Genomic DNA, 27304 nt, shown 5'->3' with positions numbered 1-27304 from the left:
GCCGCCAGCACAGCGATGCTGGCTTACAATTGGACATCAGACACAGCTGAGATGGCACGCGCAATACATGCATATATGCACTCACCATGTCGATATTTGAGTTCTGCTTAGAAAGGATTAGCAGTACACTGTAGCGTTGAAACTGGGTACTCACAGTCTTAATCAAGGACAATCGATAAACGCGGGACAACCTACTAGATGCGGCAGCCATCAGACTTTGGGACTTCACACGCAACACTAGAGACGTACTATTGCCCTGATCAGCAGATGTATTTATGAGAGAACACCTGCATGTTAACACATCAGCTGCCATCCGAGAGTCAATGGTCAGGACGTACCAAGGGGAAGATAGGCATACGAAGGGAATGCAAGAAGTACGAAGTCAAGATGTGGACGCGATGGCAGGTTGATATGGGACCATACGACGACGTCATCGCGGACGGATAGGTGAATTTTGGGCAGGCAAGTCCCCCTTATAATAGAAATCTGCACAAGCGGTTGGGGATGTTGAGGGAATCTGGAGAGAATGTGCATGTTCCCACCAGATTCCCATCAAAGGGGGATTTACTGGGGAATCCGTGGGTGATATGCGCGGAATACGCAAATTCCCAGCATGTTCCCCGCCACTGTAATATGGCGCTTCACGCAGTGGGCCACCAAACCCTCATCTTTGTGGTACGCCAGGCATTCCGTGGTTTTCGACAGGGGAAAAATCTATGAAAAGGAGAGGCTCGAGGTAAGCCATGAAGCCCAGTGAGAATCGACATGGGCTTAGTTGTATTAGGTCGATTAGTACGGTAATTAGTAGGGAACCCCGACCGTAATCTCAATTCTACTGATTTCCCTACTTTGGCTGTATGCGGTTGGATAAGGTGGTATGGTCGCACGATATCATACAACCATACTTCGGGTCAGCTTGTTTGTTATTGGTTGCAGCTAGTTGCGCTCGGGTCGCGTCCGGTTCTGGTCGGGCAGGGACGGTTGTTGTTGAAACATGTCATTATATGCAAATTGATTGATACTGTATAAAGTTGGATGTCGTCGTATGGCTACACGGTACGATACAGCGACAAGCAGAACAGCGGAACGGACTGGGATCACAGTCGAAACAGTTGCTGATACAGATGCGATCAACCTCTCATGCCACTGGCACGCGTACCATGCAGCAGTGGAGCTGCCGTGATGGGAGCCACCGACACAGGAGGGAGGCTGACACTTCTGACGTTCGACTTGAGCGCGCCCGATTGCGATACTTGCGATGACCTGAAGGTGGCCTCATCAGTAGGGTTCGGTAATGGGACTCAATAGTGGTGCTCCTCACGTACCGTCTACCAGAGAGTAATGCGTACAAGTTTCTGCATCGAGCCTTTGAGAACGAGGCACAGGCAAAGAGTTCGAGCGACTTACCCTGCGATCCGAGGGACTCAGGGTCTTGTAGTGTGCCTCGAAGGCCTCCAACGTGCCAATGGCATCTGTGTACCATTTGCGCATGTATAACCAGGAGAATGAGTGAAGCCAGGACCTAATCTGGTGAGTTGAGTTGATTGGTACATACTTTGCTCCCTTCAGGTCCAGTTGAGAAGGCCACTGCGTTGTCTTGCGAGGTACGCACATTGTTTTTCGTCACCGTTGTCTGCGTAGGCTTGTCAGGAGGCATTGTCGAGGAGAAGTGCCTCTAGAAGCGACATAGTGTGAGTGGCTTGCAAACGAAGGGATGGAGATGGTGGACGTAGTGGATAGAGGCACAGAATCTACGTCGAGCGAATCCGAACATCGGCGCCTAAAGCGCATGACATCACATCCTCACCGAGGGGAGAGATCGATGCCGAGAAAAGGGGGAAATAGTAAGGGGGAAAATAGTGGGGAAAATGCAGTGTGTGGATGTTGTTTAGCGTACTGAAGAACTCCTCCGGATCCTCGAGTCCAACACCTCCTCCTCTCCGGCCCTCCCCTCATGCCTAACTCCTTGGGTCTGGGGACAAATGGGGAACAATTAGGGGTGGTGAGCACGGCGAATTAGCGGGGGAGGCACTGGAGCGGCGATACGGGTTGGAGGATTGTAGAAGTCTTGAGAGTAGGAGCAAACAGCAACACGTGTGGTAGCTTGCCTAAAGGGCACAACCACTAGTTCATTAGCACACATAATTTTCAAGAGGGGCCTTATAGACATGTTAGTGCCAAGTGAGAGACATGTCGACGTCACCGGTGTAAGGACAAACACGTCCGATCTGGTCACCGTAAGGTCAATTAGAGACATGCATTGAGCGCCTAAAATGTTCCGTCCAATTCAAATCGAGACCTCCCGACCTCAACCGCTCTTGCACGACTTTCGCCGATCCAAAACGGCTGAACCCATGTAAGTTTTCACTGGGCATGAAGCGTGGCTTTTCTGAACAAAGCCTTTGGAAACCCCGGTGAATCAGCGGGGGGTTGCCTCCTGCCTCCCGCTTTCGTGGACTTTTCTATGGTCGGATACATGGGATTGCATGCCGTGTGGTGAGACTAGTGGTGCGCAGAAATAGCCGGGCAAGGGAACACTGCTATGCCCACGTACTACGACGCTCTCGGCAAACCTATTCCTCGGGCCGGTGCTTAAGGAGTATCGATCACGGGGTGCGTGCACGAAACTTACATGGTACTAATGCATGAGCGCATTCGCATGAGCTATATTTACAAGGTATCATAAGGAGCTCCGAGACCCACACGCACACCCCCAGGCCTGTGTCTCATCCACCTCTCAAAGCAGTACACTTTTCATCAAGAGAAACATTCAGAATGGCTACTGGGCAGAAGACCGCGCTCAATATCGTCATGGTATGTATGTGTGCGATACAGAGTCTCCCGCGCCGCGTGAAAATCACACCATATGTCTTCCATAGGGTGCCATGACGTTCGGTGAACCAGGGACTGAGGGTAAGTCGTCAGGCCACATCTGTCGGGACGCAGTGCACTATGACTGACATTCGTTGACTAGGGGCTCGCGTTCACGACCTGAACGATGTCAACGCCATCCTCGACGTATTCCAGAAGCACGGGCACTATGAGGTCGACTCCGCTCGGACGTACTCTGGAGGCACAAGCGAGGAATACCTGGGCAGGATTGATTGGAAGAAACGCGGGCTTGTGATGGACACCAAGCTCTACCCCAATGCGGTGCGCAGTCCCGAGGCCGTGTCCTATGCTCCGGCTGTCATGTCACGGAGCAATGGATGCAATGCAGATCATGGTAGTAACTCGACTTGCTTGGCCGTTATAGTCCAACGCCCGCCTTCGGGCCCCTGGAAAGACGGTTATCTCGCACTCGACCGAGGTCGGTATGATCTTTGGGACATCCTTCTCGTGCCCAAGAGATTTAGCTGACATGCGCCCGTATGCGCCAAGGATTTGCGCAAGCACCTCGATATCTCTCTCAAGGCCCTCCAGACCGAGTACGTATACCGAGCATCATCACTCGATGCTGGCTCCAGCTAACGCGTACACTCGAAATATTCAGTTCAATTGACATGTGGTACCTCCACGGTCCCGACCGCACTACGCCATTCGAGGAAACTCTCAGGGGCGTGAACGAGCTCTACAAGGAGGGCAAGTTCAAGCGTTTCGGAATTTCGAATTACATGTCCTGGGAGGTCGCCGAGATCGTCTACATCTGCCGCCAGAATGGATACATCCAGCCGACGGCGTACCAGGGCATCTACAACGCGATCCACAGGAAGGTCGAACCGGAGCTGTTTCCGTGCTTGAGGAAGTTCGGGATCGCGTTCTATGAGTTCAACCCCCGTGCGTCTCCTACGGGCATTCACGATATCTCGCTCTCGAACTGAGCGTCCGGCTTGAATCGCAGTCGGAGGAGGTTTCTTCACCGGCCGCTACCGCTCCCTCCATGATGAGAACGAAGCTGGCTCTCGCTTTGACCCCAACACCGGCCAGGGTAAGGTATGTTGCTACAATAAGACTTTCGCTCCCTTGAGGATTGCTACTGACAAGATGCTTCCTCCTCTTTGGATATAGAACTACCGTAAGCGATACTGGAACGAGCCGTACTTCAAAGCGCTGTCCAAGATCGAGGAGGTCGCCAAGAAACACAACCTCACCCTTGCGGAGGTCGCCCTCCGCTGGATCTCCCACCACAGCTTGATGAAGCGGGAGTACGGAGATGCGGTCCTCATCGGCGCGTCGAGTGTCAAGCACATTGAGGAGGTACGTGAAGTTGCTGGAACTCATGTGTTTTTGGCCGTCGCGAATTTGCTGACCTCCTTTGGGGTCCAGAACCTGATCGATCTGGAGAAGGGTCCGTTGCGTAAGTCTTCACAAAACCTACTGAGTAACCCCAGCCCACGTCACTCTGATTTGGAATTTGTAGCGGAGGAAGTTCTGCAAGTCCTCGACGAGGCCTGGCTCGAGGTTTCTCCATATGCTTCCAACTACTTCCACTGAGTAACACAAGAGACGGCCGTCGATGAGCTGGAGATTAGCTGAAGTCCTTCAAGTGTACAGTAGCGTGGAGTGTCCTGATGCGCGGGCACCCAGGACGGCGTTCATTATAGACGAGAACGTACACTACCAATAATCCTGCGCTCGGTATCCCACCACTTCAACCTTGCCCCGCTTCTTCCGCTCCGCCTCCCACCGCTCGACCCACTTCGCCATCTTTCCCCGCGACGCCTCGCTGCCTACGTTCACCGTCGCGATCATCCGAGTCCACTCGAACGAAAGCGCGAAGCATGTCAGCTCAAAGAACGAGCTGTGCTCCGAGTACGGCACGCCGTACACCTGCAGCGCCGCCGTCGAGTTCCGCGCGGGTTGCAGGTTCGCATGTGTGAACGTGCGGCTTTGCGAGCGCGAGATGACCGTAGGTATCGAGGGGAGCATGTCGGTACCGTTCGGCGCAGTGAAACTAATGTGTGACTCATGAGCACACGCCGCCAGAAGATGACACAAGTGACTCACGTCCATCCCGTGGGCCTAAACCCAATGACTTTGCTCCAGTGACCCTTCCATCGCTCCATGTATGTCTTTAGTCGATCGGATGCGATGATGGCTAAGGGCACGAGATGCACGCCAGCGGTAAAAGGGTCGGTAGTGAGGAGCGCATCGAGCTCTGGATCTGACTGGCAGCGTAGGATGGCTGCCTTGCGAGGATCGCAGTATACTTTGGTGTCCAGAGCCCTGGCGATCGCTACAAACCAAATGAGCGTTGGTTCAATATTCCCTTTAGAGATGCATACCCTTCAAAATGCGCTCTTTCCCGATGGAGTATGTACTAGGAAGTTGTCAGCCAAGGAAGCTTAAGCCCGTAACTACGACTTACCCGACTACGATGAGGATCTTTTCGGAGGACGCGATGGCCTTCTCCTTCTCCTTGCCTTTCTCGCTCTTCTCCACTCGCGTAAACCAGCCTGTCACCGTGCGGGGCTTCGCCTCTCCGCCTGCCTTATCTTCCACAGACTTGCCCTGCACAAGTCGTCTCGCGAGCTCAGCACAGGCTGAAATGACGAGAGGCTGGGGAGGAAAACAATACTGACACGACCTGATCAGCACACAATGCAACTCAGACGGGTATGCACTTACTTTCGGATCCAGATAGGTCGTGTCCAAGTAGCAGTGATCTATGCGCTTCCCCTTGATCGCAGGGTGTAGAACGTGCTGCGGGGATGCTCGAAAGTCCCCGCAATGGAGATATCTGAATATCTTGGCAGAGCCAACGTACGACGACTTATATGCACTGTCGCCAGCGTTGACGGTCTGCTTGCCCTCAAAAAGGAAGAGGCACGAACCAGGACCTGAGAATGTATCTTGTGAGCGCGCATGTAGGAGGCGGGCATCCGGTACGTACAATGGTTCGCTTCGATAAGCGTGACCTGCACGCCACCGGTGTTGGGAATAGTAGTCGCGACGTCCATAGGGAGCGCGTGTACCCATTTCGGGTCAACGCCCAGCATATGTATAATCAGGTTGGCGGTGCCCTCCGAGCAGTATATTGGGCCACTATCCCACCTCGCAGAAAGGTTCGTGTAGTGATCCGAGTGCGCATGACTGTAAGAGACGTGTGATGAGACTTCGATCATGGATCATTATATTCGCATATATGTTCAACTGACGTGAGGAAGTATGCGGTGACGTTCGGGATAGTGCCGTAGCGAAACGCATCGACAGCGATTGGCATGCCCTGCATGACCTTATAGAACGGCGCCTTCCGCCGGCCCCCGTTGGCCTTCGTGGGACGGAAGTCGCGGTCTTCGACGGCGGAAGCTTCCTTCCACGCTTCGTTCTCCTTGTAAGAAGTCATGAGTGTAGTGAATATGTTGCAGTCGCCTTCCTGTTTCGCCAAGGACTTGGAGGTCCTCGCGATAGGTTCGCATTTGGGCATCTGAGGAGTTCGAAGCGCAGATAGAGGTCGCATAGGCTTGGAACTAGATGTGGGATCAGGTGCGGAGGTCTTAGAATCCGGCAGCGTGTTCAGACATGCATCGACATGGTCGTGAATATCCTGCAAAGATGTTCAGTCAAACGATAAGAACTGACGTTCACACGCGGCCCTACTGACTAATTCGCTCATCCCCACTAATTCCCTCTCACATATAGGGCAGCTCTCGACGGGCTTCTCATTCACTCCTGAGCTGATGCCGACGTCGTCGTCCAAGGTTAGATCGATGTCAACAGCATCATCTTCTTCTGCCTTTATCTTGGCATCTGCTTCCTCGACGAGCTCCATCTCATCATCACCCGTGTCCCAGGCGCCTTCGCCAAGTTGCACATCCACCTGACCTGCGTCTGCGTGCTGGCCTGTCGGGGAAAGTGATTCGTCCACAACACCGTCGTGCGAACAATCCGGCAGCACACGAGGAGGGATATCGTTCAGCGGCGGATCTGTAGCCCTTGGCTGCTCATGCGTGGTCAACATGACAGGGGTTTTTGGAAGCAACGTGTCCCTCCCGTCATCCTCAGGCTGCGTGACAGGACCTGGGGGAATGAGAAGCTCTGATGGTACACCAAAAACGCACTCGTTTGGGTCCGGATCGCTCTTGACGTTCTGGCCTTCATCCGAAAGGTCAGTCTGGCATAATCTGACTGAGGGGCATGCATGCGCACTGATATTTGCTAGGACAGGCGTCACATTCAGTACCTCCTTCCCGTTGCCAGCTGGTGCACTTCTCGGCACATTCTTCGTCGCATGCTGGACGGGTTGAGAGGCAGGACGGATTGCTGATACCTCGACCTCATCTTCCTCTTCCGAATCGTCAATGACAATAATGTCTTCGGGCTCACGCTTAACAGGCGATGCGCTTTTGCGCCGAGTCACGATTCCGATAGTCTTCTGCTTCTTTGCTTCTCTGGCATTCGAACCAGTGGAACCCCTGTCAAAAAAGTCAAGGATTGTCGACGACTGCGTTGCGATGGGTTCCTTGCGCTTCTTCGCCATTCGAACGCGAGGCAATACGGGCGAGTGTAGAGTACAAAACAACTAAGATGTGTTCAGACGATATGATATAGCCATTTAGTGCGATGAGCGAGCGAAGGGCGCAGTGGGGGAGTCGACGGTGGTCGGTGAACGAGCACAAGACAAGACCTCTTCGCAAGTTCGGAGTAGGGCACGGTGAAACTCGCGACCGAGATTGACCTATGCATATTAGCCTATGTAATTTACATGTAATTTACCGGTAAATCTGCAGACGTCCGAAATGGGTGGGTCAATTTGTGTCAATCAACTACTCAACGCTGCTCATGTGACACAAGCCATATCGCATGTGAGGCATCGTTTGATATGCATCAAACCGGCGGCATTATAGTCCAAATTACAGTAAGTGCTCGCCCCGCCCCGCAAGAGTTGAATCAGTGTGGCGGTAATGTTGCATATCTTATCTGCTAATGATTGAGGGTCTTAGCAGACAGATTATCCATTGTCGTCGACTCAAGGTGTTTCACGTCGGAAGGCACGCCGGATGTCCAGGGTGTCCTGCATGCGCACAAGTCTGGCATGAGACTACGAGCTATTGGTGGACGAGTTGGGTCCAGAGTATGGCGGAGGTTTTGCAGATAGAACCCTAGGCGGCAGCTTCTTCAATAAGCCTGACTTTTGTTAGCGCCGATCTTCTGCCAAAGATCCGTCCAACTGGTGTACTTTACACCTATTTAACCATTCTAATGCGTTATTCACCGTATGATACCGCTGATGTAATTCACTGTCATTTACCCCTGTAATTCTCGAGCTCGCCGGGACCCAGCGCTATTTAGCCCGTCAGTCTCACCGGCGGACCTATGTCACCGCGCCCTAGTTCGGAGATTAGATAACCCACATCCACGTGCAAATCCGCTCATATGTCCGCTCAAGATTCAAGCACACCAACGAGATGGTAAAACCTGCGCAGTGTTCCCAGCAGTCCAAGCACAAGATACAATGTACAACATGTCATAGAAGGAGTGCGGGACGATGCTTCTCGCCGCACCAAACGGGCACTACAGGCATGCATGCAAATTTTTGGGCAGTGGCGTACTAATGGCATACAACGAGCGCATAGGCATGCGAGGGTAGGTGATGAGCGTGAACATAGCAGCAGTACGATACAGACCCGTCTATTGCTAGGCAGCACGCTGTTTCCTCCTGACATCACGCTCCTCAGCAATAGTGAGCTTGATGCCCTTGCCCTTCGGCAGGGATACCCAAGACTTCGTGCCCTCACCAATGACGAAGATGTTGGAGATGCTGTCATGGTTCGGACGTTCAGTAAGATGGTGAACGTTACACGATAGAGTGCTTACCGCGTAGCAAATGTTCTGTCAAGGGAATCCTTGACGTGGACGATGTCGAAGCCACCAACGTGCTTCTCACGGTGGGTGATCACACCAGCACGACCCCTGTTACGACCACCGGTAATAAAGACGAGGTTGCCAGTATCAAACTTGACGAAATCGGTAATCTTGCCCTGATCAATGTCGAAGCGAACGGTATCGTTGACCTTGATCACGGGGTCGGGGTAACGGATCGTGCGGCCATCGTGTGTGACGATGTAGGGAACACCACGGTTGCCGATTGCCACCTTGCGGACCTTGAGGAGCTTGTAGGTAGCCTCCTCGGGGGTGATGCGGTGAATGGTGAAGCGGCCCTTGACGTCGTAAAGGAGACGGAAGTGCTCGCCAGACTTCTCGATCGTGATGACATCTGGACACAGCGAATTCACGCCCTGTCCGTCAACTCATGATAATGATAGAACTCAAAGCGACGTACCCATGAAGCCCGCGGGGTAGGTCGGGTCAGTCCTGACCTTGCCGTCGACCTTGATCAAGCGCTGCTGGACAATCGAGGTAACCTCGCGGCCAGTCAAGGCATACTTGAGGCGGTTACGGAGGAAGATCGTGAGGGGGAGAGATTCACGAAGTTTGTGAGGACCAGGGGAAGGGCGGGGGGCCTAAAATTCATTGTCGTCGTGTTGAGCAAGCAAGTCTCTGCGCCAAGACCGCTAGGATACGCACATAAGTGCCGCTGAGCTTGTCGAGCATCCATGAGGATGGCGCGGCAAGACGCTTCAAGTGCTTTTTGGGTCCACGGGCCTACACGGCATAGGGAGGATATAGTCAGCATATGATTGAACGATACGAGAGAATCACCAGGGTCGTCCGCGAGAATGGGTACCGCGAGCAGAGGTAAGGGGTTCATCCGGAGGCCGAGTATAGCATCCATCCCCCCAAAGCTTCAGATTGCGACAGTTCCTCCATATCAACCCCAAAGACGTCCCTGAGGACCCTTAGCAGCATACTGACCATGTTGAATGTCTTGCGGTCTTGACGTTGGCGGCGGCGTCGGCCTCGTTTGCTGGTACAGGCGTTCCAAAACTTGGTAGCGTTCAGGTGCTCGGGAAAGGCCGATGGGCCATCAGTCGGAGTTGGGCTGAGTGCAATGTGACCGAGCGCTACTTCAACTGAAGCGCCTATGACGCGTCGGCGGTCCGAGTAAGACGCCGGCTTGTACTACAGTCGACACCCTCTTAACCCATAGCCCTCGGGACAGGCCCAAATATACGGGTTTTGAGGGGTTATGGGCTACCAAGACTTTAGCGCCTCATAAGCGCCCTGATAAGTCCCAGTTGGCGAGGGCTGAACAGGCGTCTACTGACCCTTTGAGGGAGCGCTATGGGATTTCGAACACACTAATCTACCCATAACATGGTCGAAGCGTGGATGGACACTGGGAGGACACTGGGAAGAATGTGTCAAGTATTTTGTGGGTTATTGATGAGCAAAATCTCAGTGTGACCACTATTACCGTATGGGTTTTGAACCCTAGAAGGCTATGGGTTATGGGGTATTGGGGACCTATGGGTTATGGGGTCGAATTCCCCCTATCCCGACTTGGGAAAGCCAAAATCCTATGGGTTTTCGGAGTTTATGGGTTACCAGGGGTATGGGTTAGGAGGGTGTCGACTGTATACGCTATGCTGTCTCTGCCCTGCTAATCACACATATAGTAGTCTCTTCTTGCAGTCTCTACTACTCTCTCGGCATGGCTAGGAGGAAACGGCAGCTCCTCGAGGATGATGACCCCGACTCTTCTCCCGTTTCAGACGTCGATGAACCCCATTTCGATGACAGCGACCCGGACGCACGCGCTGAACGGGAGCTCTTCGAGAATCCATACAACAGGAAACGGAGGCGCAAGAACGCGAAGGAGGATGCGATTTACGGGGTGTTTGCGAGTGACGACGATGAAGAGGACGAGAAGGTCGCGCGACGGAAGGCGAGGACTCGTACCAAAGCTCCGTCCTTTGTGACCTCAGGCTCGAAGGTGACGCTAGACGAGGACGTGGACATGGATGGTAGCAAGGCTAGCGCGGAGGAAGATGGCGGGGAGAAAGGAGAGGACGTTGGTGAGGATGTGGAGTTGGAGGACGAGGACGCAGAATCGTCCGAATCTGAGCCGTCGAAGCCACCATCTCCGCGCGTACGGGAAGAGGAAGAGGAAGAAGAGGAGCGGCCGCGCTTTGGTGGGCTAGGGCTAGGAGTCGGGAAGGGAGGTATAGGTTCTAGTAAGGGTGGTGGAATAGGTGCCGGCAAGGGCGGTATCGGGGCGTCGAAAGGAGGCATTGGATCGTCGAAGGGAGGTATAGGGAGCGCAAGTGCAATGCCATCTTTCGCGAAGGGCGGAATTGGCTCGTCGCGTCCCGTTGCTCCCGAATCCTCAGCATCCCCGTCGCCCGCACCCGCTGCCGCGGAGGACTTCCCCACTGCCTTCGGCGGCGCACGCCAGCAACGCTCTTTCCTCCGCAATGCCGACAGCAGCACGAGCACCCCCCGCTCAGCGACGCCTCTCAGTGCCACCGAGCAAATGCACTTCTCCAAGATCTCTGGGACCTTCGGTGCGCGTATGCTAGCGAAGATGGGTTGGCAGACCGGGCAGGGTCTGGGGACGACGGGAGAGGGTATCGTTACCCCCGTGGAGAGCAAGCTACGGCCGAAAGGTATGGGTCTCGCCTTTAAGGGGTTCAGAGAGAAAACCGAGCAGGCGAAGGCCGAGGCGCGCCGGCGGGGCGAAATTGTCAGTGACGACGAGGATTCTAAGCCGGCCGCCCGCAAAGCTCGTAAGGCTGCGAAGGCGCACGAAGCTCGCACGGATGCTTGGAAGAAGCCGAAGAAGACGAAGACCCGTGTCGAGCACAAAACATACGAGGAGATCATTGCGGAGGCGGGCCAGGAGGCCGTACCTCAAGCTGGTGTTGGTCCCATTATCGACGCCACAGGTGCTACGGTGTGTATATGCGTGGTCTCTTCTGCCACTTGTGCTGACGGCGTTGTACAGCTGCGAGAGGTGTCCTCTTTGGCCGAAGTGGCCAAGGCGTCATGGACCCCCTCCACCGATCCCATGCGTCTCCCCGAGATTCGCCACAACCTTCGCCTCATCACCGAGTCATGTCGTACCGACCTGGATGGTCTTGCGAAGGAAGCCCGTGCCCTCGAGGAGCGCAAAAAGTGGATCCGTGTAGAGGACGCGAGGCTGCGGAAGCAAGTAGATGAGGAAGCCGAGCGTAAGTGCCGACTCTCCCTGCACACGAAACGATGGTTTATATTGATCATGACTCAGTTATCGCCCGTATGCAACATATGAACATCGTCGTGGACGAGATCAACACTCAGTCGCGTGAGGCCGCATCCATGTATGAGGCGTCGCTGGAGCCGTTCTCCGCTGGCTTTGACAAACTCCTTGGAGAGCACGCAAAGGAGTTCGACCGCTACCGCTTGGATGAGGTGGTCGTAGCTGCGATCGCGCCTGTTGTACGTACCCCAACCGACGTGTTGCCTCCCAAATGCTGACTGTATGCGTCTAGATCCGCAGAATGCTGGCACAGTGGCAGCCTCTCGAAGACCCCACTGCGTTCACGGCGAGCTTCCGTGCTTGGCGACGCGCTCTGAAAATGGCTATCCCTGGAGACAAACCTGTCAATCAAGTCCAGGTGTATGGGAGCAGCACGGTCGTGTCTACCCCTATCGTAGAGTAAGTCATACTGTTTCGGTAATTCGATTGCTATCTAACGCTATGACGTGATGTAGGGAGAAGCCAATGACTCCTTACGAGAGTCTACTATGGAACACCTGGCTGCCGCGCGTTCGCTCTTCCTTGAACAACGAATGGTCGCCCGAGGATCCTACCCCAGCAGTACGCTTGTACGAAGCGTGGTCGTCGTTCCTCCCACCGTTTATACGCGACAACTTCTTCGACCAGCTCATCTTACCCAAGGTCCACAAAGCCGTCGGCGATTGGCATCCGCGGAAGAGCAAGGTTCCTTTGCAGACGCTCGTATTCCCGTGGCTGCCTCACATCGGTCTCCGATTGGAGGATGTTCTCGGAGATGCGCGTCGGAAAGTCAAGAGCGTGCTTCGGGCGTGGTCAACTTCCGATACGATACCTCAGGACCTTGCCGTCTGGAAAGACGTATTCGATGTCGGAGATTGGGACACCATGTTGCTGAAGTATGTCGTACCTAAGCTCGGCTCCCGACTCCGCGAAGACTTCCGTGTCAACCCTCGACAACAAGACATGCAACCATTGCAAGACGTCATGTTGTGGGAGCGGCTCCTCCGCCCCTCTGTCCTCTCGCAGATCCTCGAGAAGGAGTTCTTCCCGAAGTGGCTCGACGTGCTGTACATCTGGCTCATCCAGCCGAACGCGAGCCTGGCGGAAGTCTCGCGATGGTACGAGGAGTGGAAGAAGGCATTCTCCGAGAACATACAGAACACTCCGGGCGTATCGCAGGGTTTCACCCGTGGGCTTCAACTCATGAATAAGGCGCTGGAACTTGGACCGGACGCCCCGACACTGCTCCCCCGTCCCGATCACACCGTGCCGCTCTCTGCAGGCGCAGCCATCACACTGTCGAGGCCGAAGGAGAAACCGAAGCCTGCGCGCACGCAAGAAGTCACTTTCCGTTCCATCGTGGAGGACTACGCGGCAGCGCACAACCTGCTGTTCCTGCCGGCAGGGAAGGTGCACGAGGAGTCGCGGATGCCGCTGTATCGGGTTTCGCCCACGGCGGACGGAAAGGGAGGAGTGCTCGTGTACATTCTGGACGATGCTGTGTGGGCGGCGGATGCGAATGGGGCATATCGGGCGATCACCATGGACGACATGGTTCTGAGGGCGACGAAGTAGGATCTTGTACTTTACGTGCTCGTGTATCTACTAGATTTTTTGTAATGCTGATATTCTCATTGGGGTGCGAGTAATCAGCCCCAGCAAACTGGGTAAAGGAAAAGTATAACGCCGAGATTAACTGCTGAGTAATGCCGTTTGGAGCGGCGCCGCAAAGCGGGCTGAGCGCGGAAAAGGACGTGTGGCAACAAGTGCAGCGTTTGCGCCGTTGACCACATTCTTGACCGCACTCTGCTCGATAGCCTACTGAAGGGGATCGATGGCTCGCTGCATGCACTAAATGGACTCTACCCAGCCCCAAGCAGCGACTAGTAGCAGCAGTCCGTTCCTCGCGCACACCGAAGACTCATCTCAGCCAGGATCCTCCGAGCCCAAGGTTCTGCGCACGAGCGCACGAGTCAAGGCCGCAAAGCAGAAACAGAACCAACGCACTCAGCAAGATATATCACAGCACGCCGCATCCTCCTCATCGAAGCGTACCCGCGACAACAAAGGCAAAGGACGAGAAGCCGCCGACGAAGCACGAGCAGGCAAACGGTATGTCCGCATGCATGCTATCGCATATCTGAAGCTTATTCTCTGTTCTCTGCTGCAGCACACGCCGAGCGACCCTCCCCGCATCCTCTGCACTCACAATCAACGAACCGACCAAGGACGCCAAGGGTAAGAAACGCGCAGCGCCCGAAGATCGTTCTGACGACGACGAGAACACCGCAACATCTTCTTCTGCGAAGAAGCTACGACGTGCTACCAGTGCTTATTCACTCAGACCGAGGGGAGACCATCAGGGAACATCGGATATGACCAGGAAGACGAGGTGTGTACTGAGCGCATACATGCTACCTGATGAGTCCCATGAGGACTGACGCCACTGTTAGAACGACTTCGGGCCAGGGGAAGGTCAATACGAAGAGCAAGGCGATGTTGGCTGCGGCTGGATCATCTAGTGCCCCCGACGAGGATGTAGAGATGATGGATGCCGAATGTGTTCGGGATGAGGGTGAGCGCCATGATGAGAAGCATGAAGACGGTGATGACCATGATGAAGTTGTCGACGAAGGCGGCGGTGGCGGGAACGACGACGACGACGATGAAGAAGAAGAGGCCGACAGGGATCTCGCAAGTTCACTCGGGGCTATCGGAAACGAGCCTTCCGCCATGTCCATCTTCGGCGACTATCGTCAGCTCGGATCCTATATGATGGGCATATCCGGCAGACTGAAGACCATGCTTAACAATATTAAGCCGACGGCCGACCCGACGACTCGGTTACTGACGCTGCAGGAGTTGAGTGAGCTGTTGAGTATCAGCACTGAGGACACCCTCGCCGGCTCGTTCCAGGTCGAAGCCTTCATCCGGGAGCTGGTCAGGATCTTGGGTGGTACAGGGAACGACGAGGGCGACGATGACGATGACGACGCGGTGGAGCAGGATGAGGATGCTGCGCTTGCGGCGGCGTTGGCGATGAGCGCAGGCGGAGGCACATACCAAGGTGACGAGAATCTGGAGGCTCAGGTTCTCGCTTGTCGGTGTCTTGCAAACTTGATGGAAGCCCTCCCTGGGGTCGCGCACACAGTCGTTTATCACGGCGCGATTCCCGTTCTTTGCAGCAAATTGATCGAGATTTCCTACATCGATTTGGCAGAACAGACCTTGAGTGTATGTTCTCTGCGTTTTCTTTCTACCACCTAAGTTCATGCTCATTTGTATCATAGACCTTGGAGAAGATTTCAGAAGAGTTCCCTAGCTCCATCGTGCGAGAAGGCGGCCTGGCTGCCCTACTGAACTACTTGGATTTCTTCTCGATTGCAGTGCAGAGGACGGCCTTGCAGGCCGCCTCCAACTGTTGTCGCAACGTATCCGTTGAGCACTTTCCCATGATCCGCGGCGTCTGGCCAATCATCCGTAACTGCCTAGGCTACTCTGACCAACGTCTGGTTGAGTATGCCTGTCTCTGTGTCATCCGCATCATCGACTCTTACTACCGCTCTGCTCCCGAGCACCTCGAAGCGCTTGTCGACGCCGACCTCATTCGCGCCATCAATATGCTCCTCCTGCCAGCAGGTGGTTCGCCTCTCATCGCTTCTAGCACTTACACGCTGCTCCTTCGGGCTTTGGCAACCTCTGCTCGCGTCAGCCCTAAAGTAACGCTGGTACTGCTCGAGGCTGGCATCGTGGACACTCTGTACCAAATCCTCACTGGCGTACTGCCTCCGTCGTCGGACGGTGTGAATGAGCAGGGTGATGCTGCTGGTGGGCAGGGTCTCGGTGGCGGCCTCGCCGACATGACCGTTATGGAGAACCTTGCCCATCGTCCGAAAGACCAGGTAGAAGAAGCTTTGAGTCTCGTTTCGGAACTCATGCCCCCTTTACCCAAAGGCCAGTTCTTTCATGGATTTGCCCTTCTGTACTATTCACACCCGTTATAGATGGCGTATTTGACCACAAGACGTACACGGAGAAGGCTCTGAACAAGATGATCAAGGCGAAGGCGAAGGCAGAACGCGCTGCAGCCCGCCAAGCAGCTGCGGCACAAGCGGCGTCGGGCTCTACGTCGCGTCCCGCTGCCGCCGACACTCCTGCCTCAGCAGCCGCAGATGAGGGCCAAGCGCCGGATGCCATGTCTGTCGACCCTCAGTCAGTCCAAGATGCTGAGGAGGCATTGCCGCAGTTACAGAAGGAGCCCGCCACTATCGACCGTACGGAGCTCTTGCGTTCGAAGCCTGAGGTTGTTGGACGCTTCTTACGCCTCATGGTGCCCATCCTCGTCGACGTCTATGCTGCGAGCGTTATTACTCCTGTACGCATCAAGACCCTTACCGGTTTGCTCAAGGCGGTCAGCTTTTTGGACGGCGAAGAGCTCAAGCAAGTCTTCACGGTACGGGCCTTTCGCCCCTATTATAACGCTTTTCGCTAACCATACAGCTCAGTTCGTGCCGGTTGCAAGCTTTGCGTCGTCTATCTTGTCCTCGAAGGACCACCCTACGCTTGTCATCGGGGCACTTCAGCTAGTCGAACTGTTGCTCGCCAAGGTGCCTACAGAGTATAAACCGGTGTTCCGTCGCGAAGGCGTTTTCCATGAGATTGAAGCGCTTGCATCGCGGACCATTACATCATATAAGTCGAAGGACAAAGACAAGAACACTGACAAGGACATTTCCGAAGCACCATCACCTGGCGACACCGGAATACCTACATCTGTTCCTATCCCCATCGCTGTGATCACCTCCATCCCTGGCTACAAGAAGCTGTCCTCACTGTCGATCGAGCCTGACGACGCGATTACCCTCCGTGCGCGCGTCATTCGGTTCAAGTACCTCGCGAGCGATGACTCTACCGGCACCGACGATGTTTCCGCTAACCTTCGCAAGTTGGTTGAGCGAATCACGGATGCCGCTGCGTCTGAGAAGGACCTTGCGACTGCTTTGGGCGAGCTTGCTGCCCTGTTCAGTTCTCAACATACGTCGGTGTCGAGTTTCGAGCTTCTGCAGAGTGGTGTTATCGATGGCTTGCTCGACTTCTTCGCCGATTCTGAACGTACTGGTAAGTCGTCTCACACCTTTCCTGTAATCCCATTGCTAACTGGTGACGTAGTGCCTCTGAGTCGTCGACAGGAGCTCTTCTTCAATGCCTTCACTTCGAGAAAGACCAAGGGGTCTGGTGGTCAGACACCATTCGCCGTCTTCGTGAAGAAACTGCAGGAGAGTTTGACCAGGATGGAGTCCTTTGAGGTCATAAGCGTGGCGCAAAGTTCGGATGGTAGGTGTTCGCGTCTCCTATCAACATTTTTACTATCACTGACAGTCGCACCTAGACTCAAAACGCAGTTCACCATCCCTCCTTGCTCGTCAGTTGCGTCTTCGTCTGGTGGCGTCAGAAGACTCGGACATTCCCCGCAACCTCAGCAACATTGTTGTCTCCATACACGCGATTGCGACCTTCCAGGCCTTGCATGACTACCTTCGCCCCCGCGTTTCCGGTCTATTGTCCAGCAGCTCGCGGCTCTCGGGCATGCTTGCTGCGTTGGCAGCTTCAGGGCTTGCGCCTCCCTCGGCTCGCTTCGGGCTTCCTGAGCCTTCGAGGGTTTCAGCGGCTGCCGAGGCGTCGTCATCGGCCAGCACCGCTGGCGTGAGCAGACGACGCAGCCTTCGTCTGAGCGCCAAGAAGGCGTCAACGTCAGGCGATTCTCCTGCGGATGCTCCAGCCACTGAGGCTGCTAGTGGTGGGCCCGGTGCGGAGGCTGCACCATCTGATGTCGCTGAAGGAGAGTCTATTGCTTCCGCAGCTGAGCCCGCTCCTAGCGAGACCGTTGTCAACGATGACGAATTTGGAGGCGATTTTACGGACGATGAGGTTGACGTCGACGCTGAGGTAGGTTTTTTTTTCTCAGAAGAAAAGTATTCGCCTAAATATCGTTCAGGTAATAGAGGAGGATGACGACCCTGACAATTCCATTGCGGACAAGACTATCGACGTTTCCGTGAGCGATGGTACGTGTCAGTGTACTTCTTCTACGAGTAGGTACTCATTGTTTCACAGATCACAAAGTCGAAGCACAGACACCAGATGGGACACTTGTAGCAACCCCTGGCAAGGCTCCGTCGACCTCGGCGACACCTCGTACTTCCACGCCGAAGACGTCATATGCTGCCGTCCTCAAGACTAAGCCGAGCGACTGGCACCTGGAGTTCTTCATGGATGACCACAAGTTGCCTCTTGACCTGACAATCTACGGTGCAATTCACCAGCATGAGATGCGCAAACACAAGGCGTCTGGCTCTCCCTTCGTGCCCAGTATGATCTGGCAGGGGGTCTACAGCATCAAGTTCAAAAAGGTCCCTGGTCCTCCTCCATTGGGTGATGGTAGGTCGCCTAACATCATCTAACCCGGTGGCCTTCTAAACCACACGTTCACAGCGCGTGCAGATGACAATGGGTCGCGAAGTCGATCTCCCGTTCCATCGTTGTCCTCTCTCCCCGAGGACGCCCCGCATGCAAAGATTTTGCGCATCTTACGTGTCTTGCAAAAGCTCAATGCCCAGGAAAGCGAACGTGCAACAGCTGCCGCCGCTAAGCGCATCCTTGCCCCTTCGGCGTTCGTTAACAACAAGTTGACTGCCAAACTGACGCGGCAGTTGGAGGAGCCAATGATTGTCGCGAGGTAAGATTCGCCTCGTCCATCTGGGTTTCAACCTTCATCTCGGCTGACTTGCATGGTTAGCTCATGTCTTCCTGACTGGGCCCTCGATCTCCCCCTGCACTTCCCCTTCCTCTTCCCGTTCGCCACCCGCTACAATTTCCTGCAATCAACATCTTTCGGCTACGCTCGTCTCATACTCAAGTGGCAGTCCCAGCAACAATCGCGTGGCCAAGATAGTTCGCGACGGGACGACGGCGTAGGCTTTCTCGGTCGTCTGCAGCGGCAGAAGGTGAGGATTTCGCGCAAGCACATCCTAGAGTCTGCCGTCAAGGTCTTCGAACTATATGGATCGTCGTCATCCATCCTCGAGGTCGAGTACTTCGAGGAAGTTGGTACTGGTCTCGGTCCGACACTGGAGTTCTATTCACTTGTGTCGAAGGAGTTCGCGAGGAGAGACTTGAAGATTTGGCGTGATGCCGACTCCTCGATCCCTGGTCCCCACGTGCATCACCCGCTCGGTCTATTCCCGGCACCCATCAGTCCTGACGACATCGCGAAGGATGGGGTTCAGTAAGTACACGGTGTATGCAGTGCTGGAAGGTTTGCTGATCATCTCTCCAGGAAACGCACCCATATCATCAGGGTCATAGGCCAGTTTGTCGCCAAAGCCATGCTCGACTCTCGGATCATCGACCTGTCCTTCAACAAGATCTTCCTCAAGCTGGTCCTCGGAGAGGAGGTGCCACTCACCATAGACAATCTCAAGGTACGGTTCGCCTGGCTCGTCTCGTGAACCATACTGAAATATATTGTAGCGCGTAGACCCGGAGCTCGCCATCTCGCTGTCAAAGATTCAAGGCCTAGCTGCTGCGAACAGCCAGAACGAGAAGCTTCGCCAGAAGCTGGCGGCGATCGAAGGTCTCGAGGAGCTCAATGTGGACGACCTTGGACTTGACTTCACCGTCCCTGGCTACGATATTGAGCTGAGGGTATGCTTCACGCTGTTCCGGTATTACTCAGTTGCTTATATGCTACCTAAGCCCGGAGGACGTGACATCGCTGTTACGGCAGACAATGTTGACGAATATATCCGCGAAGTGATCAACGCGATCATTGGCAAGGGTGCACAGGCCCAGGCCCAGGCATTCAGAGAGGGCTTCTCGAAAGTCTTCCCTATCAGCGATCTGCAAGCGTTCACTGCGGACGAGCTTGCCATGTTGTTCGGTAACGCAGACGAAGATTGGAGCGTCGAGAGTATGTGCAGATCTATGTTTGCATATTGTTCACCCCTAACTGACCCTTCCTAGCTCTGAGCGAAGCGTTGAAGGCAGACCATGGTTTCAACGTGGAGAGTCGGGCCATTCGGGATCTCGTTGAGATCATGGCTGGTTATGATGCACCCACGCGTCGAAGCTACTTGCAATTCATCACAGGAAGCCCGAAGTTGCCAATCGGTGGTACGTGTACCTTTCCCCTGCTTACGCTGTTGTCTTCATTAACGGCTTTCTCAGGCTTCAAGGGCCTCAACCCTCCGCTCACGGTAGTCCGGAAGCCGCATGAGGCTCCATTGACCGCGGACGACTACTTGCCTAGTGTCATGACGTGCGTCAATTACCTCAAACTGCCAGAGTATTCGTCGAAGAAGGTAATGTCGGAGAAGCTATTGATTGCAATGCGGGAGGGTGTGGGCAGTTTCCACTTGTCATAAAGAGTCGTCAAGTTTCATTTGTCACGCTCATCGTTATGTAGTATCACATAGTCCATCATCTGTGCTTTTATCGCCATGTCCAGTAGACCGCATCGTTTGTTCACTGTAATTCAGGACATTAATTTGCTTGCTATGTCCCATAATGTGAACCGGTACACATAGGATATATCTTGGCCCATCGAGAATACGATTGCCCCTTACAGGTGAGATCCTCTTTATTCCCTGAATCTAGTCCTCTGCTGATATGTCTGCTCCCACGCCTGAAACACCGCCCTATCGCACTGCTGCGAAAAGCTTCGCTTGCTGGATGTTGCATCCAGGGCTACATGCCACTGCAGTTTGTTTGAGGTGATCTACCACCACAAGACGTTGTCAATTCTTCGGCACCCATGATGTTCTTTCTTGGAGGACCGTATACAGCGGGACAGCCTCCAGTGGCTCTATCTGGCCTACGTTGGTTCTGTGCCTGATCCTTGCTTCTCAGTTTGTATTAAACAGCTCACTTGATCAGCACGCTCAAAAATAACGCAGTCCTCAATCTATTGTCGAGCTTATATGCACCATGGAAGGAAGTTCAAGGGGGCGCTTTGTACGTGTTCCCCGTCCTCTGCGGCAGTCACGTCGCGACCCATCTCTTGCGACCATAGCGGAGTCTCTGTAACCCGTGCTCAAACTGAAGATGGCAAAGCTCAACCGATTTAAGAACCTGCGGAACTCACTTTCAGCGGATGCCGCAGAACCGTCAACAATGTCCTCTCAAGACAGCGCCTCTGTCGTGGCGCTATACAATAGCGTGTAAGTATCATAGGTCAACTGTTTACTGCAGTACCCTTGCTGATCAGTAATTGGACACAGCTTTGTCGGTAACTGCTGCGGTATCGGTGGTGCAGGTCAGTGTGTCTGCTGCGTGCTCGCCATCTCACGTGGCCTCATACTTCTGATATTCAGTCTTTCTTGTATATGCGTATATCATATCCATGGGCGAAGGCGTGAACCTGTTCTTGACAAGCAAACTTACGGGCGCGTCGATCCTGTTCTATGCAAACCTCGTGTTCCCTTTCGTGACCAACGCCATGGCCCTGATCGGCTTTGTGAGGATGTCTGACAAGGTGAAGTCGTTTGCTCATTAGCATGTAATATTACACTGAAGACGACAGCAGAGGCAAGCTGCATTCCATGGCATGGATTCACGTGCCACAGCCTGATAAGAACTTATCAGCTGTGCAATGTTCGCCCTGGCTAACGCAACAGTCGGATACCTCCAATATATCCCATGGGCTAGTAGGTTATGTTTCCAGCCCCCATGAACGGAGGTTTCAGCTCATTCAGCTGTCAAGCTTTCTCCGCGTTACGCGCTTATGCATTATCCAAACGCATGCCTTTGGCCGCATTGGTTTTCGTCTTGGCTATTGTCCCATTCGCCCTCAATCTCGTGAGTAATCCTTTATTACGGGAATCATTGACCTTGATTCACTCGAACTCTGATGATACACATCAAGGTGCAATACGGTTTCGGGCTGACAGGCGTGAATGATCCGACATTTGGCTGCGCGACTGGTGTAAACCTACCTGTGGAGCTAACCAAACAGTTCGTGGTTAGCCCTCCCGATTGTATATGTGACGCTGATCCGTCGCTCTAGACGTGCGTGTCAGTATGCTATTTACGCGACCTGAACGTTCACCTTGCTGTCTACAGTTACCATTGTGTCTCGGACGTGTCTCATCTCCGCTGACGCCCTTGTTCTTGCGATTACTTGGTATGCTATACCTCGACGATCCTACAGCAACTTTGGGGGCGAAAGTTCCACTTTTGCTGAGATCCTAGTTCGGAATGGTCAGTCCCTTGGCTTCTTTGGAGTAGGCGAGGTGTTGACTCGCGACCTGTTACAGGAACAATCTACTTTGGGTACGTCAATTTCGCACTATTCTGTCACCGTGTCGTAGGACTCAATATAATCTCTCAGCTCCTTATTGATACTCAACGCCCTACATCTTATGTTCACCCTCCTTTCTGTGAGTAGTCACATTGCTCATCGATAAGCGAATAATTATGACCAAAGCCATCTTAGATCGACCTGGCGTTCGAGCCTGTCAGCTACATGACCATGTTCACCGAGCCGTAAGGCACTTGCACCTCCTACCGGAGCACCGTGCTGACCAAAAATGATGCTAGTGTTACGGCGGTTCTCGTCTCGAGATTCCTCTTGGATCTCCAAGCTGCCAATCGAAAGGCCCTAGACCTATACCCCCAAGATATGTCGCATACCGGGTCATCCCAAGGTCCCACAGGAAGCCTCATCTTCGAACGAGTAGTCGGATCACTCGGCTCTATGATCTTGCCAGGCGAACTAGTTGAGCTCGCTACAGACGATGAAACCACCGCCGACCCGTTGGATGCGGAAAACACAGTGGAAAAGTCAAGCGGGACGGACGTCGAGATAATGGCAGCCCCTTGACATTCTGCATGAGCTCGCTCACGTCCCGCTCATTTGGGAATCCTGTCTAACTCGTTCGAATCTGCTCGGGTTGCGTCTCGTCGGCGCGCTGCATCTGGTCGTAACCTATGTATGTACGTGCGCGATGCTCGGTCGTAGCCACCCAACGCTCGGCGTGCAGAGGGTGCGCCTTCGCCTGCCTTCTCTATATGCTATGATCTCATCCGATCGTCGGTCACCTTCAATCGATGTACATAATCATGATGTGGATTGATCGACGCAAGACTGGTCCATTCATCATCAATGCTCGCTGTCAACTGCTTAGGAATGCCCAGCTTCCCACGCATGCGAGCATGCGTATCAAGCCTCACATGACAGGTATTGTCGTTTGGCTCCTCAAGCAGATATTCATTTACACTAGAAGTTCGTCTCTTCCCAGCGAACATCAGCACTGCTTGATATCGCGGATATCCGACCCATTCACCCTCACGTCGCCGCATCCGAGAACCTGACTTCAAGTCCCGCAACGTAATATCTCCCGCCTCCTCCTCCCGATGACAGCTGACCGCGTTCTCTTATGCGTGACAGATTCTAAGGAGCCGTCATCCATACTCAGTGGTGCCATGGCTTGCATCTACACTGCTCTCACGTCGGTTCGCCACAGCATGGAGCATGTCTTATCTGTGGTAGACTCGACTTCCATGCTTGAGACTGAACATGCTTCCGTTCCCACTCATCTGCCGGCCTGGGCACCTCTCCCACGTCACACGATTGAACATAAGCTGGCTGTCTTCTTGGGGTACCGCCCATGGCTTGAATCACGATCCAGTGCAGCTGATCTGCTCTTCGTATCTGGGAAGCCCCGGGACTTGTATGACTGGAAAGCGGGTAGCCAGCGAGGACTTTAAGATGCCACCCAGGAAGTTATACCGCCATCCTCATGGGTCTTTGACCAGACCAGGCAAAATACGCTATGTCTTCAAACTCCAGTTCGGCTGCAGCCGACATCATCGCTTCATACGCGGCTACGTACGTGCTCTTGCCGTCTCACTTCTGACCCAGTATTAATCGCCAGAGTGGTATCAGAGCCGTCACCAATTACTGCTCCCTAGCCGGGATTGGTGAGTCTTCAGCTGAGAGCCGAGCCTGCATACCTTTGACACCTGATTCTAGTTTTCTTGATGTATGCCTATACTATCACCATCGGACGGGAGGTCGAACTTTTCTGGATGCGGAAGTTCTCTGGCGCCACCTTATTGTTCCTCGCGAATAAGTACATCAGCCTAGTGAACCATTTATACGACCTTGCTATGTTCATTGGTATTCATGTAAATGACAAGGTGCGTCGATATCTTCTGTTCCATGACATATCTTTCATTGTAACCGGTATCCCCCTCCAGACGTCTGTCCCAGCTGTTTCTAAGAAGTATCAAGGGCGGAAGCTGACTCCCTGATGTTTATAGTTGCAACATCGAGGTGGAAGTGTTCTCTTCCGTGGACTGGCTGCAATACGTTCCTTGGGCCGGTAAGTGTTCCTCGTGTCTTGGCTCCCCGTCGTTGCACTGCCAGATCTCACGCGAAATCTTTGCAAGCTTTCTCCGGCTTACGTGTGTTCGCTTTGTGCCGGATGTACTCTGTCTCGGTAGTTGTCAGCGTTCTCTCCCTTGTCCCGCTCGGTGTCAATTTCGTAAGCCCCTGACAGCCTACTATCCAGCCCGAGCGTTCACCACTCCATTTTAGGGCTCCAAAACGTTTGGCGTGAATGAACCTGGGGTGGGATGTGGGATGGACGACGAATATTCACCATCAATGAGCTTGAAGTATGTAATAGAAAATTCTGCAATCCTTTTGCTCTGACGCTGTTTGACAGAAGTGCGTTCCACAAGCGAGAAGGGTTTGACTGACCAGCTACTAATTGCCAACTTTGTTCAGTGGTTCTGGTTTCACGGTCGTGTCTGATTGTCTCCGACATCATCGTCATGTTAGTCACCTGGCGCCAGCTTCCTTGGCGTGGTCTCTCCCGCAAACTCTTATCCGTCGGCAGTATAACAGATATAGTTTTACGGGATGGTGAGGATTTTCGCTGTTCCGACAGGAGCTTGCTGAAGGAACATGTGCATACAGGAACCATCTACTTTGGGTAGGTTCTACCCTCGTTCGGCATCAGCTGTAAGAGATGTACTCAAAATGGCTTTGACAGCGTACTTCTTATCATGAACGTGTTTCACATCGTTTTCTCCTTCGCCTCTGATACGGTGAGTAGTTGCGCAGCTTCCGAGTCATCGCCCTCTGACAGATGACTCAAACCACATAGACGAGTAACGTCACCTTATTCACCGAACCGTATGTGGATTGCGTGTCTTCACCACTCGGCGGAGTTCACCAAAACTTGCTAATAGACTCACCGCCGTGCTCACCTCTCATTTTCTCCTCGATCTCCAAGAAGCCAGCCAAAAGGAGGTTCAACAAGACGACACTATCGAACAGTCAATGCCTTCTAGGAGCGTTATCGGAAGCAAGCTATCTTTCGCCAAAGTCATCGGCTCGCTCGACTCGGCCCTCAAGCCAGGCCTCTATCTTGGTGTGGACATTGATAGTGAGATGGTTCGCGATGAGTATGACGTCTCGGTTGAGCTATCACCTGTGGATTTCGCGGATCCTGAGAGGCTCTCATATCCCCAAGGTTCCGTTGCGTCGCATGATTCATGAGGCCTAAGTTGTCGGGGTTGTGGAAGTCGACAGCAGGATACTATGATGGGGCCGCAGCACTGGCATCGCCTGAGGTGTTGTATCAATCATCAAATTCATTGGATACGCTTGACCTAGCGAACCAGGATCAAGTAATGAACAAAATATTATGTTCATGTTGGCAATCACAGTACTATATACCACTCTGACTCGAGTCTCTATGTCGGTGAGTAGCATGTGGGTTCGAGCCATGTTGGCGCCTGCCGCCTACGGGTCTTGCCGGGCTCCGGTATCCGGACGGCGCTCGAGTCTTGCAAGTGTAGCAACTGCTGTCGTCGCTTTCCTACTACCACCAGCTGTAGAAAGGTCGCGTCATACAGGCCATGACAGCAGCTCTACGTAAGACATCTATGTACGACTATGAAGTGAGCCTCGAGCCTTATGTATCAATTCCCCATACTCATCTGGAAAATTAGGTTCAATGTCGCCGCTCTTAGATATGTTTTGCGATATCCATCATACACGATAGACCATGCCCAGTAGCAGGGTTCCGAGTGCACTCAGTCCTCTGTGAATGTGCCACTGATGGTCTCAGATGTCTTCACTGAAGGCCGGCGTGAAAGACTTGTCCGGTATAAAAGCTAGAACGTAACTTGAAGCTCTCCTGCCCATCGGTCTGCATTTCATTATCCCATCCTACATCATGTCCTCCCAAGTAGATTCTGATGCCTCACATGAAGCGACCCAGTACGGTTTACTTACTCATTCCTCATTGATTCTCAGAGTACTAACCATAATCATTCAGACTGATCTACAACTACGTGACCATCGCAGCATCTGGTATGACGAGTTGCACTCGCATCGTTGTATACCAGATGAAATGATACTCTCTCGCGTGGCAGCTTTCCTGCTGTTTGACTACCTCATCACGTTTGGGAGGGAGGTACGGATGTTTTGGGGAAGTAGATTCATGGCAGCATCAGCTCTCTTCTTTTCTACTCGATATATGGGGCTCGCCATACGCTTCGGCAGACTCGTTGCACTGCACCGGTTGCCAAGCTCGGTGCGTTCAGTTGATCTCTGTGGATCCAGTCGGAGCTGACAGGCGTGATACAGAGGTACGACATGTGTAGATGCACTTAACGGTCTCAACGGTTTCTGAATGTCTCCATCATCATGGCAGTTGTACCCTGCTATCACGAGCCTGTTTTACTTTATGCGTCCTTCAATTCATTCCATGCGCACGTAAGTAACATATAGAAGTCGCCTCCAACGATATCCCTACAGCCTGACTGTTTCAGTATTCTCTGGCTTGCGGTCATATGCATTGACCAGAAGGCCGTTGCTCTCGGCCACAATATTGACGTTATCCCTTGCACCTCTGGGAGCCAACCTGGTATGTGACATATGCTCCCGCCCAGCCTAGTCGCTTATGCACTAACCAGCAGTTCTATTACCGGTTTGGCCTTCGTGGGGTCAATGAGCCAATCTCGGGCTGCGTCCTTACCTATGAAGAGCCAGTATCCCATCAGACTAGTATCACGTACGTCGCCCGAGAATCTATATAGTGCCCCCTCTGATCTCAAGTTGGCAGCCGTACGTCTCATGTGAAAATTCTGATGAACCACATTCTGACCTGTCATCTGGCAAAGTGACCCTTGTTTCTCGTATCTCCCTTATGTCTGCGGATGCACTTC

General features: G+C 53.5%; 7 protein-coding genes across 7 annotated transcripts; 5 read left to right on the top strand and 2 right to left on the bottom strand.

The window, feature by feature from the left end:
* Nucleotides 1-2686: 2686 nt before the first annotated feature.
* Nucleotides 2687-4434, top strand: DICSQDRAFT_109296 (Aldo/keto reductase; the record flags this gene model as incomplete). Its single annotated transcript, XM_007368129.1, has 10 exons — nucleotides 2687-2814; nucleotides 2880-2913; nucleotides 2975-3153; nucleotides 3257-3310; nucleotides 3382-3428; nucleotides 3494-3777; nucleotides 3842-3933; nucleotides 4009-4197; nucleotides 4267-4297; nucleotides 4361-4434. Exons 1-10 carry the CDS (start codon nucleotides 2776-2778, stop codon nucleotides 4432-4434), a joined length of 1023 nt encoding a protein of 340 aa, XP_007368191.1. The 5' UTR covers nucleotides 2687-2775.
* A 123-nt stretch (nucleotides 4435-4557) lies between these two features.
* Nucleotides 4558-6367, bottom strand: DICSQDRAFT_65690 (DRMBL-domain-containing protein; the record flags this gene model as incomplete). The annotated part of the gene is made up of 7 exons (XM_007368128.1): nucleotides 4558-4894; nucleotides 4948-5176; nucleotides 5226-5260; nucleotides 5309-5517; nucleotides 5569-5780; nucleotides 5834-6033; nucleotides 6099-6367. The coding sequence occupies 7 exons, from the start codon at nucleotides 6365-6367 to the stop codon at nucleotides 4558-4560; spliced, it is 1491 nt and encodes a 496-aa protein (XP_007368190.1).
* Nucleotides 6368-8353: 1986 nt separating this feature from the next.
* DICSQDRAFT_89773 (40S ribosomal protein S4) lies at nucleotides 8354-9847 on the bottom strand. The gene is made up of 5 exons (XM_007368127.1): nucleotides 9757-9847; nucleotides 9469-9546; nucleotides 9224-9404; nucleotides 8758-9157; nucleotides 8354-8701 (listed from the first exon to the last, which is right to left on the bottom strand). Exons 1-5 carry the CDS (start codon nucleotides 9757-9759, stop codon nucleotides 8578-8580), a joined length of 786 nt encoding a protein of 261 aa, XP_007368189.1. The 5' UTR covers nucleotides 9760-9847; the 3' UTR covers nucleotides 8354-8577.
* Nucleotides 9848-10456: 609 nt separating this feature from the next.
* On the top strand, nucleotides 10457-13694 carry DICSQDRAFT_89768 (TFP11-domain-containing protein). The gene is made up of 5 exons (XM_007368126.1): nucleotides 10457-11737; nucleotides 11789-12014; nucleotides 12071-12261; nucleotides 12315-12481; nucleotides 12538-13694. The coding sequence occupies exons 1-5, from the start codon at nucleotides 10496-10498 to the stop codon at nucleotides 13634-13636; spliced, it is 2925 nt and encodes a 974-aa protein (XP_007368188.1). The 5' UTR covers nucleotides 10457-10495; the 3' UTR covers nucleotides 13637-13694.
* Nucleotides 13695-13916: 222 nt separating this feature from the next.
* Nucleotides 13917-20637, top strand: DICSQDRAFT_182154 (uncharacterized protein; the record flags this gene model as incomplete). Its single annotated transcript, XM_007368125.1, has 17 exons — nucleotides 13917-14173; nucleotides 14232-14453; nucleotides 14515-15295; nucleotides 15352-16015; nucleotides 16066-16514; nucleotides 16567-17179; nucleotides 17231-17395; nucleotides 17451-18007; nucleotides 18057-18126; nucleotides 18176-18499; nucleotides 18554-18797; nucleotides 18858-19346; nucleotides 19398-19542; nucleotides 19592-19765; nucleotides 19817-20030; nucleotides 20084-20233; nucleotides 20288-20637. The coding sequence occupies 17 exons, from the start codon at nucleotides 13917-13919 to the stop codon at nucleotides 20482-20484; spliced, it is 5715 nt and encodes a 1904-aa protein (XP_007368187.1). The 3' UTR covers nucleotides 20485-20637.
* A 595-nt stretch (nucleotides 20638-21232) lies between these two features.
* On the top strand, nucleotides 21233-22940 carry DICSQDRAFT_172387 (uncharacterized protein; the record flags this gene model as incomplete). Its single annotated transcript, XM_007368124.1, has 10 exons — nucleotides 21233-21279; nucleotides 21340-21374; nucleotides 21433-21593; nucleotides 21984-22072; nucleotides 22125-22132; nucleotides 22181-22318; nucleotides 22375-22390; nucleotides 22449-22497; nucleotides 22554-22603; nucleotides 22658-22940. The coding sequence occupies 10 exons, from the start codon at nucleotides 21233-21235 to the stop codon at nucleotides 22938-22940; spliced, it is 876 nt and encodes a 291-aa protein (XP_007368186.1).
* Nucleotides 22941-23892: 952 nt separating this feature from the next.
* Nucleotides 23893-25628, top strand: DICSQDRAFT_172386 (uncharacterized protein; the record flags this gene model as incomplete). Its single annotated transcript, XM_007368123.1, has 9 exons — nucleotides 23893-23948; nucleotides 24006-24040; nucleotides 24093-24321; nucleotides 24383-24444; nucleotides 24512-24606; nucleotides 24660-24739; nucleotides 25120-25174; nucleotides 25234-25262; nucleotides 25319-25628. 9 exons carry the CDS (start codon nucleotides 23893-23895, stop codon nucleotides 25626-25628), a joined length of 951 nt encoding a protein of 316 aa, XP_007368185.1.
* Between the last annotated feature and the right edge of the window lie 1676 nt (nucleotides 25629-27304).

Source organism: Dichomitus squalens (genome assembly GCF_000275845.1).
Source record: "Dichomitus squalens LYAD-421 SS1 unplaced genomic scaffold DICSQscaffold_32, whole genome shotgun sequence".
Lineage (NCBI taxonomy): Eukaryota > Fungi > Basidiomycota > Agaricomycetes > Polyporales > Polyporaceae > Dichomitus > Dichomitus squalens.
Note: the sequence above shows the minus strand (reverse complement) of the source record. Positions and strands in the feature narration are given on the sequence as shown.